This window comes from Sinohyriopsis cumingii, chromosome 16, assembly GCF_028554795.1.
Source record: "Sinohyriopsis cumingii isolate HCF-2022 chromosome 16, ASM2855479v2, whole genome shotgun sequence".
Classification (NCBI taxonomy): domain Eukaryota; kingdom Metazoa; phylum Mollusca; class Bivalvia; order Unionida; family Unionidae; genus Sinohyriopsis; species Sinohyriopsis cumingii.
Window position 1 is genome coordinate 36,081,681 of NC_142976.1, and position 14,596 is coordinate 36,096,276.

Below are 14,596 nucleotides of genomic sequence, written 5' to 3' on the forward strand. Positions count from 1 at the left end.
GGACGAACGATGAAGAAAATTGACCACACATTTTATTGCCATGCATTTTTTTTTTTTACGCAAAGGATTCGCCCAATGCGATCAGGATTTATTTAATCTCCAATGCTTTGGATGAGGGATGGCATCGTGTATAATTCGAGAATAGGCATAGACTGGTTCCCTGCTTTGTTTGCTCCCTGCGTTGCACACCTCTATTAGTATAGCGGAGTGCAACGCAGGGAGCATACGAAACAGGGAACCAAACCAGCATAGACAATGTTATGAAGGAGTAGCTTCCCCTAATCTCGCGAGCTCAGTAAGATGTCATCTAGATGTTTAACCTCAATGCTTGTTGCACTAAAAAGTGATCTCCAGATTAAAACGGCGTGCACTAAGAATCGTTAGCAGTGAAAGTGAAAGAAGCAGAACATAAAAGAATAACTGTGGATCTAATTTTAATGAAAAATGAAGGAAATGATTTCCTTGACTGGAATACGGCACATCCATTAGGATTACTGGTGTGTCTTCTGATCGCGTGATTGCGAAGACTGCAAGAGCGAATAATCCTTTCGTGACAGGGTTTAAGAATTTAAAAAAAATCTGCCCTCGTGCGCCACAAGATATCTGGAGAACACATTATAACCCAATCAATTCTTAAACAACAAAGAAATCAGTAAACTTCCCGAGACAAATGCTTTATTTGGATTACAAAGTCAGGGGGTCATTGCAGATTTTGTTGGTTTTTAACTTTGCTGCAAAAAGCGAAAGATCTTAAAGTTCAAGTGTAACTTATTAGGAAGAAGATGAATCATTAGCCTCTTTGATTTTTGGATAAATGTGTTCTGGAACGAAGTACAATGAAACCGGAGATAGTACATAGTTTATGACAGGCAGTAAATTAACTCACATTTGGTTAAAAAGATTTATTTGGCTTTTTGTATTGACTTATATGTAATGTGCTGGTCTATAATATTGCTTCAAAAAGATTATAAGGAGACTGTTAAAAGTACGACTTTAAACTAAAATACAAATGAACTCATACAATTTTTATTTGAAAAGGACAATGCATTTGTTAGTTAATTGTGCATCCTAGTTTATTTTTATATTGAGAGAGAGAGTTGTTCAAGTTGCAATATTCTATTTCAAGCTGAAAAGGTACGGGTCAGATGAAAATTTGTCATTACATTTTGGACCCCCGTATTTGACCCCCAGTTCTGACACCAAGGTTTTTTTTTTACCCCCAATTTTACACCCCTGGGGGATAAACTGAATGTAATAAATTTGGAGTATGCGCATTTGGTTATAGCGCCCTGTTTTAAGAAAATTTAAAGTTTTTTTTATTACATGTCTGATTATTAGAATTAGGTGCAATGGAAATATTCCTTAGCCCGAAATAATTTGCCGATTAATAGTAGCATACGTCACGGAGTGAAGTGTTAGTGAGTTTCCAAGATGCCATGGTTCACTAATAGTGAATTCAGGTAAAATTCCTGTAATACCATATTCCCTATTAAAATCTAGTGGTGTGCATTGGTGGTGCAACTGCATTGAGAGTATTTACGGTAGGAAACTGGTAAATTGCACAAAGGAATAAATAAGAAGCCGTTCGGCAGATACCATTTATGTCGCCATAGTGGCAAATGTGATGAAGTTATACTGGCGAAATGTGCCTGGAAACCATCCACTGACTGTCCTAAGGTGGCGTAGTTAAAATAGTTCCCTGTGTTAGGGGATAGTTGTATAGTTTCTACGGCGTGAACTGCTGACGGTACGGAAGCCTAACGAAGAGAAACCATGCAGATATGCGGTTGATATATATTTGCCAGGTTGTGATATCTGTGGTATTGCATTGATTAGAGTAAAATTTACGTACAGAACAGACGCATCGGGCTTTCTAATTTACAACTGAAGTTGAAGGGAAGTCATTGGAAATTTGGGGTTAACTCATTACTTATAGCAGGAGTCGCACCAGGGTTTGACACCTCTCGGTAAAGTAAAGACCCCTGGAAGTAACAAGAACATGCAATGACAAAACCTGCCATGAATGCCATGGCAGAGCCTGCTGAAAGACATCGTTAAGCTACCCACATATATCTGTAACTCCTCCACAATTATATAAATGTTCCTGAATGTGTCTAAAATGTTGCACGAGAAGACCTCACAACGGGCTTCAAACAAAATGTTTGCACGGCTGCACAGACACACAAGTGAAACCACGGAAAAAGTGAAGAATATAGCGGAAACTACCACCGAGATGATAGGAACAGAAGAGAAACTGGGTCCAGTTCTCAAGACATCTAAAGCAAATGGCCTCATTATATCGAGAAGGTGACAGCAATGATTCAATTTTGTGTGCTTATGGGGTTGATGATGGTAAAGATTTGCTGTCAAAAGCAACGTTGTGGATACACGTCATAACCCTTCGATTTGTGCCGAAATGGGTTTATTGAAAATAAAGAGTGCGATAAGAAACTATTGAGGAGTCATATAATGGCATTCTCCAATAAAGTTAACCGGAAATTGTCCCCACGACTAAATTAGTCCAATGCGTCCAGTGTAAGAACGCTTCAGTGACATTAAAAATGTCAGTGTCAAAGGGGACACATACACACACACACACACACACACACACACACACACACACATATATATATATATATATATATATATATATATATATATATATATATATATATATATATATATATATATATATATATATATATGTATACATGTATACATATATAGATACATATATATACATATACATATATATATATATATATATATATATATATATATATATATATATACATATACATATATATATACATAGATATATATACATATATATACATAGATATACACATACACATAGATATACATAGATATACACATATACATAGATATACATAGATATACACATATACATATATATACATAGATATACATATATACATAGATATACATATACATAGATATACATATATAGATATACATATACATATATATACATATGCATATATATACATAGATATATATATATACATATACATATATACACATAGATATATATATATACATATACATATATATACATAGATATACATATATACATATACATATATATACATAGATATACATATATACATATACATATATATATATAGATATACATATATACATGTACATATATATACATATACATATATGCATATACATATATATACATAGATATACACATATACATATATATACATAGATATACACATGTACATATATATACATAGATATACACATATGTATATATATATATATATATACATAGATATACATATATACATATATATACATAGATATACACATATACATATATATGCATAGATATACATATATACATAGATATACATAGATATACATACATATACATATATATATACATATATACATAGATATACATACATATACATAGATATACATATATACATATACATATATATACATAGATATACATATATACATATACATATATATACATAGATATACATATATATACATAGATACACATATATACATTTGTATACATAGATATACATATACATATATACACATAGATATACATATATACATATACATATTTATACATAGATATACATATATACATATATATACATATACATATATATACATAGATATACATATACATAGATATACATGCATATACATATTCATATATATACATATATGCATATGCATATATATACATAGATATACATATACATATATATACATAGATATACATATATACATATACATAGATATACATATATACATATACATAGATATACATAGATATACATATATATATATATATATATATATATATATATATATATATATATATATACATAGATATACATATACATACGTAGATATACATATATACATATGCATAGATATACATAGATATACATATACATAGATATATACATATGCATAGATATACATAGATATACATATATACATATACATACATAGATATACATATATACATATACATACATAGATATACATATATATACATAGATATACATATATACATATACATACATAGATATACATATATACATATACATATATATACATAGATATATATATACACATATACATATATATATACATAGATATGCATATATACATATACATATATATACATAGATATACATATATAGATATACATATACATATATATACATATATATATATATATATATATATATATATATATATATATACATGCATATATATATATACATGCATATATATATATACATGCATATATATATATACATGCATATATATATATATATATATATATATATATATATATATATATATACATATATACATACATACATACATACATACATATATATATATATATATATATATATATATATATATATATATATATATATATATATATATATATATATATATATATATATATATATATATATATATATATATATATATATATATATCATATACATATATAAGGCTGGTGAAATATTTCCATTTCTTGCTGCTTGAGGCTTCGTCGTTCACAGTTATTATAACGCGACCATCGAATAATTCGAATTTACTCAGGATGGGAAAGCCAGTCAAACATTTTCGATATATCTTTATGCGGAATGAACTCGAGTCAGTGATTCCAAGAAAGTGGGAAACTGGCACTGTTAACCTAGATTCAACTACGGAACCTGGGACCCATTGGGTTTCAACGGGACCTGGGACCCATTGAGTTGCATGCACTCTAACTCCACAACATCTTTGCGCTTTTACGCATATTGGCTTGCATCGCCTCGTGATTATTTGCATAGACGCTTCCGGGGTGCCCGTGTGTCACCGATGTTTTACTCGACGATGCAATTGCAAACTGAGATGAATGGCTGAACTGCCCAATAGGTGGACATCTTATCTCTTAAGCTCTGTATTTACTAGATTTTACAAAAATGTGTACATGTATAAATGTTACTTTATTGGCATTTGACCACTATCGGCCATCGTACGAATGACTTAGCTATTCGTCAGTGATCAGCTGTTTTTGTTTAAGTCTGATCAGGTGATTTTGTTTATTGCTTGCATGTCTAAACGTCGATGCTTGTGAGTAATGGTTGGGGTAAGGCACAATGAGACATCGAAAGATTTGTTATATACTACGTACATGTACATCGGCATAAAAATCGATTTTGTTGAGTCAGTTAACATTTTGGATAGAATCTGCGTTGCCCATTTTATTCATGTTGCAGATAACCAACGGTTTCTGCATTTTAAGTTAATTTTTTGGGGTGTTCAGTGCTTTAAGGTTATATTTTCTAATAGTATACGAAGTATGCTTTATGTTGAATTTTTCTATGTTTGCATTTTATATGCAATGGCGGTATTTACTGGATTGGATCTCAATCGCTGTCAATGTGTATTACTGAATTCATTTTGTTTTATTACAGTACTGCAGTTTCATGTCTTGAACCATACTGTCTTCATTCCACATTAAATGGTGATTGTATCAATCCAAGCAAGAAATGTGATAACGAATGTTTAATTTAAAAAAATCGAAACCTTCATTCTACACAATTTGAAGCATTGTACAATCTAAATTTGTAAATAGTCACTGTCCTAATATTAATGTAAATGTCTGAACTTCTTTCTATCGCTAAAGTAATGCAACCCTTAATAGCATTGACAAAGAATAGAGAAAGGGTTCCATGCAAATCGAAAGTTTCGCCACTTGCAATGTTTTCACTTCACTCATTAAATATTTCCTGATATCTACTCAGAAAAACCGTGTTGGATAGTTAGTTGTCATGAAGACTGTTGAATAAATGTTACGTTAAGTAGCAGGCATAAATTTGTAAAGATGTACAAATGCGAATACATCGCGCATCATTTCTTTTCTTGCTTTAGAATAGTTTTAATAATGAAACAATATTCTTCTACCCACTTCCGGGTTGCATATTTACAGGGAAACAACTCTTCAACAGTATACAATTCATTAAAAGAGTTACGTCCCTTGCATCATTCAATAGTCTTTTGTATTATTCCAATTTAGATATATTGACTTCTACATTCCACATGGTTCTTACATATATAACACGTAAGTGAACACCTATCATGCAGATATGTTATCATTTTAAACCTCTAGAAAATTCCATCGTCTCATCTTCAGTATTTAAATTTTAGGTGTGATTATTGACAGACACTGACAGTGGGAAAACAAACTAAAGCGTTATGTTCTGCAGTATCCTCTAGATAATGGCCTTATTGAAAAGAATGTCCTTGCATAGGACAAAATATATGTTAAAATGTTTCATAATGGATATATTGCCTTTCTTTGATTATGATTGCACTACATGGGGAATAGCAATGCTACAAATCTTAATTACATGATTAAACACCATAAACCGAGTACTGGAATTATAACAAGAAACGAATTTTCATCCTTTCATTTAGTCGTTAATTGAAATCGGTTAACTTTTTAATTATAAAGTACTTTAAAGCTATTTGTGACATAAATCTCTTCGTGTGTGTGTGTGTGTGTGTGTGTGTGTGTGTGTGTGTCTGTGTGATTTGGATTTTTAACATAGCTTTAACAATTTTTCAGTCATATCGCTACGATGTCTGCAGTGTTGCAGTTTGTCTAGCCCTGAGGCATCATGCCGTGGACATGTAGCATGATGTCCCACCCAGTCACATTATCCTGACACCAGGCGGACCAGTCCTAACACTAACCTCTTAATGCTGAGCGCCTAGCGAGGCAGCTGTTAATACCATTTTTGTAAGTCTTTGGTATGACTCGGCCGGGGTTCGCACCCGCGACCTTCTGTATCCGAGGCGGACGCTCTAACCACTAGGCCATCGGAGCGGTTAAATCTCTTCATAACATGGCTCCTCGATATATCAATATTCTTCTAACTCCAGCTTCTAATATCCATTCACACAATCTAAAGTCCATTTCGTACTATAATTTTCATTTGCCTAAATCCAAAACGGCTCTTTAAAACATATTTTACATATTCTGCAGCAGTGTTATGAAATACCGTTTTCAATTATATTCAACAATTTTTTTTTCTTCACGTTATTTAGGGCGGGATTTTTTTCCCTCAAAAATATCACCCGCACCCCACCCCAAAAATAATATGATCTCCCCCAAATTTGTTAAATAAATGTACCAGCGTACCTATTTTATAGATTCTAGAAATTTGTACTAAAATGCATCATAAGAAATGCAAACATTTGGAAGCATAGTATAAGATAAATTAGATTGTTCTGTCAATTTTGTTTCACAAACTTTTTAAAGTTTTTCAAGACTATTACTAAATAACAACGGACAATAACCCTGACTTCAGACAAATGCTTTTACTATTTATAACGTCAGTGTGACATATACAGTAGTTCGATTCATAAAGTACTAGAAAATATACTAGTCTGTAAAAGATAAAGTGTCCTATTCGGAATTAAAATTAAAACTCTTCACCATGACCTTTTTTTTTTTTTTGAGCATCCTCCTCTCCTTCCATAGTGAATGCGATATGAAAGCGCGAGAACATTCGACTGGTTGTTCCTTTTACAAGCGAATTACTTTGATGTAGGTTTTAGCGCCAATTTTGCGGGAACAACAGACTTTGAACTCACCGTCTTATCCGATCTGTTGGAAGGATTCGGTAACGATTTTGACGATCGGTCGCTATCTTTGGAAAAGCCATTCCTGGGGATTTTTGGTAATTTGTCGTTGGTGTTAACCTGATGCAAACGAAACTCGTGGTTTTTAATGGACCTCACCGTCCCACCAGGCATATTCTTGTGACGTAATTGTTCCACCTCGATGTTCAAATCTTTAACCTTTTTCTCCATCTTTTTGAGTTTATCCAACAATTCATCTTCCCTTTCTTTCAGAGATTTAGCAACGCCATGGTTCACATTCCCCTTGGCTCTGAAGATCCCAAGCTTCGTCTTGACGCCTTTTATTTTCTCATCATAGAATTTTCTCTCCTCTTCAAGACCATTTATTCGTTCAAGCATCGCTTCTTTTTCTTTCATCTCCTCCTCTAGCTCTTGGTTCAACGAATCTATATCTGCTTGGCTATTCTGAAGTTTCTCCTTTAAAAGAGAAATCTGGAAATTTAGCTGTCGGATTTCCTCATCTTTCTGCTCCATCTCCTGTGTTTGCTTGTTTCTCACTTCCTGTAACTTAGCTATCTCTGACATCATCTTCTTAATTTCCTTCTTGTCACTTAATGTTTGGCGCTTTGCGGTGAGACTAAACTCTGACCCGGCTGGGTCTTTAAGATTTAAGATCTCTTTGTTCGCCGATTCAAGTCTTTCCTCCATCCGGGCAACGTTAACTTGTGCTTCTTGTAACTTAGCCCTCAACTGATCCGTTTCAAATTTTCCTACGTTATAGTTTGCATTAGCTACTCCAAGTTTCACTCGAACACTTCCAAGCTTTGCGTGCAGCTCCTTCTTCTCTTTCTCAAGCTCGTGCACCTTTTTCTCAAAATTTTTCCTCAGCTCCTGCTCATTTCTCAGTGATAACTTGACAGTCTCCATCTCATTTTGTAGAATTTTATTTTTATCATCTATTCGACTGAGTTCGAATTCGAGTTTTTGTGCCGCCTTGTCACGCTCGTGCATTCGTTCCCTGTCCTCTCTGTGTTCGTGCGCCATCTTGTCTTTTTGTATACGTAATTTTCTAACTTCTTCGTCCTTGTCTTCGAGTTCTCTGTACAGATTTTGTATCTCAAACATTTTGTGCACCAACGCCTCGCCTTGGTTTGAAGGAAGTTTCCCAGCCATTGTTATGGCCCTTGCCTAGTAGAACCATTGGGAACGATTGGAGGCAACCTGAAACACAAAATCATTATGTAACCCTTTCAAAATCCAAGTCGTCTTGGTATAATACATGAATGACCTTCTTGGCAGTCAAACTAATACAAAACATGATCTCTTGCCTGAAACATGACATTGATATCGAACTAATATTAAACATGACATTGATATCAAATTTTTATTAGACATGACATTGATATAAATCTAATATTAAACATGACATTGATATAAATCAGATATTAAACATGACATTGATATAAATCTAATATTAAACATGACAGTGCTATAAATATATTATTAAACATGACATTGATATAAATCTAATATTAAACATGGCATTGCTATCAATCTAATATTAAATATGACATTGATAGCAATCTATTATTAAACATATTTATATCAGTATAATATTAAACATGACATTGATATAAATCTAATATTAAACATGACATTGATATCAAATTAATAGTTAACGTGACATTGATATCAATCTAATATTTAACATGACATTGATATCAATCTAATAGTAAACATGATGTTGGTATCAATTTAATATTTAACATGACATTGATATCGATCTAATATTAAACATTGCTTTGATATCAATATAATATTAAACATGGCATTGATATCAATCTAATATTAAGTATGACATTGATATCAATCTAATATTAAACATGACACTGATATCGTTTATAGGAATCTTCAAAATACGTATCACTTTCTAAAACTTATGAACGTATATTTCTCAAACGGGACAGAAATGTTTTATAATGTGATCTTGATGACTGGTACGAAAACTATTTACCATAAAATGGAAGATTCGAGACCTAACATCTTCAAGAAACACGAGAGCAATATATAGATTGCTCAATACTATCCACGTAAACACGTCTCACAGACTGAATTACAAGACAGTCAGACTGGACGTCTAACAGAGATGAATTGCACAAGACCATCAGACTGGACGTCTTATAGACTGAATTTCACAAGACAATCAGGCTGGACATCTAACAGACTGAATTACACAAAACAGTCAGACTGGACATATTACAGACTGAATTACAAGACAGTCAGACTGGACGTCTAACAGACTGGATTACACAAGACCATCAGACTGGACGTATTACAGACTGAATTACACAAGACAGTCACACTGGACGTATTACAGACTGAATTACACAAGACAGTCACACTGGACGTATTACAGACTGAATTACACAAGACAGTCACACTGGACGTATTACAGACTGAATTACACAAGACCATCAGACTGAACGTATTACAGACTGGATTACACAAGACCATCAGACTGGACGTCTTGCAAACTGAATTACACAAGACCATCAGACTAGATGTGTTACAGACTGAATCACACAAGACAGTCATACTGGACGTCCTACAGACTTAATTACACAAGACAGTCAGACTGGACGTATTACAGACTGAATTACACAAGACCATCAGACTATATTTATTACAGACTGAATTACACAAGACAGTCAGACTGGACGTCATACAGACTGAATTACAAAAGACAATCAGACTAGATGTATTACAGACTGAATTACACAAGACAGTCATACTGGACGTCTTACATACTGAATTACACAAGACAGTCAGACTCTCCATCTTACAGATTGAATTACACAAGACAGGCAGACTCTCCGTCTTAGAGACTGAATTACACAAGACAGTCAAACTGGACGTCATACACACTGAATTACACAAGACCATCAGACTAGATGTATTACAGACTGAATTACACAAGACAGTCAGACTCTCCGTCTTACAGACTGAAGTACACAAGACAGTCAGACTGGACATGTTAGAATATATATATATATATATATATATATATATATATATATATATATATATATATATATATATATATATATATATATATATATATATATATATATATTCCAACAAGTTTAATCGTGTAAATGAAACTGAAAATATGTCATAAGATTCAGTTCAAAACGCTTAGTAAATAGTAGCTTCAGTTTCAGACTGCTTACTATACTAACTACGCACTGAATCTCCCGGCCGTGACTGACTTACACCCCCCCTTGAAAAAAAATCCTGCAGGCGCCCATGCACAAGACAGATTGGACGTCTTATAAACTGAATTACACAAGACAGATTGGTCGTCTTACAGACATAATTACACAAGACAGATTGGACATATTTCAGACATGATTACACGAGACATATTGAACGTCTTACATAGAGAAAATAAGATTGGACACATTACATGAATAACTACACAATACAGTCAGATTGGACATATTACAGACATAATTACACAAGACAGTTAGCTTAGACGTCTAACATAAATAATTACACAAGAGAGTCAGATTGGACATAGTACAGAAATAATTACACAAGACAGTCAGGTTGAACATATTACAGAAATAATTGCACAAGAGACTCAGATTGGACATATTACAGAAATAATTACACTAGACAGTCAGATTGGACATATTACATACATAATTACACAAGACAGTCACATTAGACGTCTTACAGAAATAATTAGACAAGACAGATTGGACATATTACATAAATAATTACACTAGACAGTCAGATTGAACATATTACAGACATAATTACACAAGACAGTCACATTAGACGTCTTACATAAATAATTACACAAGACAGTCAGATTGTACGTTTTACAGACATAATTACACTAGACAGTCAGATTGTACGTTTTACAGACATAATTACACTAGACAGTCAGATTGTACGTTTTATAGACATAATTACACAATACATTCAGATTGGACATACAGTATTACAGAAACAATTACACAAGAAAGTCAGATTGGTTGTCTTACATAACAAATTACACAAGACAGATTGGACGTCTTACAGACATAATTACACAAGACAGATTGGACGTCTTACAGACATAATTAAACAAGACAGATTGGACGTCTTACATAACAAATTACACAAGACAGATTGGACGTCTTACATAACAAATTACACAAGACAGATTGGACGTCTTACAGAGTCAATTTCACAACACAGTCAGATTGGACACAAGTTATGAAAGTTCGTCTCCACGAATATTTGTACAATTTATTTGTTATAGTTACCCACAACCAAACAAAAGAATGCAGTATCGAGATCGCAATTTTTTATTTTTATAATTCGAACAGAAATTTCAACGGATTACAAATTGAGAGAGAGAGAGAGGAGGGGAGGGGAAAACCTTCCTATATACTTCTACTGATATGTGAAAAAAAAGTAGAGCTTACCTTATTATTCGTTACAAGCTCCTCTTCTTAATAATAGGGTGGAGTAATAGAAGTAAATAATATTCTCAGCAACATATTTTTTCAGAATCAAACACTTCAGATAAATTCAGAACATATCTTCCTGCAAAGATTGCGTCGGTGGCCATGTTAATATTGTCTGCAAAGAAAGTATGAAAAAGAAACTCTGTACGAGGGTCTAGATGTTGATGTAATAAAAAATATGTAAAATAAAGTCAAGACAAAAGTTAAATACGTGATTTATAAGACTTGTACTCGATTATATTTTTCGGTAATCTTTTTTGGCGTAGGTTATTCAGCAAAACAGTCCAAGATGAAAGATGTGATTTTTTTTGCGTTGACTTTTGCAAGCGTTCCTTATTACTTAAAAGGTTTAGAGCCCCATTGTATCTATGCTAGGTGTTATGATATTGTTACTGGCATAAATACTGAATAAGTAAAAACAATAGGGAATTAGGTTTATGAATTGATATACAAGTTCACGCGGAACAGGTAACCCATGTAACCTGGGACACTATGCATACTAAGTTTCCACCCATAAGTAATACCCAGTACACAAATACCTATTTGGTCAAATGGCAAGTAAATTCCAATGCTCAAATACCTGTTTCATGAGATCAAATGACAAGTAATACGCAATACACAAATATCTATTTGATCAGTTTAAAAGACAGTGTTCAAACGATATGTGAAACCTAAATTATTCACTCCTTTAAAGTGAACTCCGCATTAAGATCACACAGTCTCTCTCTCTCTCTCTCTCTCTCTCTCTCTCTCTCTCTTGTTTGAACAAGAACTAGGAAAGGCCCGGGTGTTTCTTATTCCATAGCCCATGCTCGTTCACTACGGCCTTGTATGTTGCACAACGGTAGTAATATATTTGTAAAGTTCGTTTGACTTCTATCAAAACTCGAATCTTTATTTTAAACAAAAAAATTCTTTTAAAAAAAAACAGAACAACACGCAATAACAAGTACTTGTTTAAGCAAGCATAACAAGTATCATAGTCATTGCTGTAGGCATACGTAACGGGACCAGAAAGTTTGGATTTTTTCATAATTTTGTTTCTAAAGTTGTCTAGTCTGTGACCCATGTTTATAGTATGAAATTGTAGTCTGTGTAGGTAAATTTCTTTTTCCTTTGAACAACCAATATATATATATATATATATATATATATATATATATATATATATATATATATATATATATATATATATATATATCATACTCTCTATCTTAGAAAAAATATAGCGGTCATACTTTATATGTGTGACAGATTCATCGGTCATGGAAAACCAAGCTGACTTCTATAGTAGCAAGGGGGACCTGAGTGCAATACCAACCCTTCTGGCAGAGGCGTTAGGAGTACGCGGGGCCTAGGGCCGACCATGACCGACCATGACCGCGCAGGGCCAGAGTATCGGTATCTCGATTGGCACGCTACTGCTAGAGATAGACGGGACATCGCCCGCCTAGCCCAACGGCTCCCGCGTGAGCCTGCGAAAATTTGAAAAACTGAGATCCACGTTATCGGACAGCCGTTGCCCGCTAGTGGTGTTGAGAAAATTGCTGCATCTGTATGCATCTGTGCTGCCACCTGTTAACTGCGTTACGAAGTTGACTAAGATGATTTGGCAGCTTTGCGTGCATTAAGTACGGTCTGTATCAGCGTTTCCAATTTACAGGAGAATATAGCTTGACAAACTCACGAGGACGACCTTAGGCCTGAAGCGCGGGGCATCCTCAAGAGCGGGGCCTGGGGCGGTCACCCCACTTGCCACACCCAAACGCTGTTCATGCCTTCTGGATGGCGTCGCCTGAGAGCTTGCAGGTCTCCCTCCTTACTTTATGTCCACTTTGGACCAAAACAGTAACAGGTACTACCAAAGCAATAGCAGGTACTAACTACCAAAGCAATAACAAGTACTACAGCAGTAATATGTACTACCAAAGCAATAGCAGGTACTACCAAAGCAGTAACAGGTACTGCCAAAGCAGTAACAGGTACTACGGCAGTAACATGTACTACCAAACTGTAACAGGTACTATAAAAGCAGTAACAGATACTACCGAAGCAGTAACAGGCACTACCAAAGCAGTAACAGGTACTACAGCAGTAACAGGTACTACAAAAGCAGTAACATGTACTACCAAAGCAGTAACAGGTACTATAAAAGCAGTAACATGTACTACCAAAGCAGTAACAGGTACTACCAAAGCAGGAACAAGTACTACAGCAGTAACAGGTACTACCAAAGCAGTAACAGGTACTACGGCAGTAACAGGTACTACCAAAGCAGTAACAGGTACTACCAAACTGTAACAGGCACTGCCAAACAGTAACAGGTACTACCAAACTGTAACAGGCACTACCAAACTGTAACATGTACTACCAAAAAGCAGCAGGAGTAGGTGTTTGGTGCCGAGGAAAAGGAT

The 14,596-nt window shown here is 33.9% G+C and overlaps 1 protein-coding gene across 1 annotated transcript; it reads right to left on the minus strand.

The window, feature by feature from the left end:
* Window positions 1–7,378: 7,378 nt before the first annotated feature.
* LOC149780208 (uncharacterized) lies at window positions 7,379–12,289 on the minus strand. The gene is made up of 2 exons (XM_089936352.1): window positions 12,141–12,289; window positions 7,379–8,883 (listed from the first exon to the last, which is right to left on the minus strand). The coding sequence occupies exon 2, from the start codon at window positions 8,833–8,835 to the stop codon at window positions 7,618–7,620; it is 1,218 nt and encodes a 405-aa protein (XP_089792478.1). The 5' UTR covers window positions 8,836–8,883; window positions 12,141–12,289; the 3' UTR covers window positions 7,379–7,617.
* Between the last annotated feature and the right edge of the window lie 2,307 nt (window positions 12,290–14,596).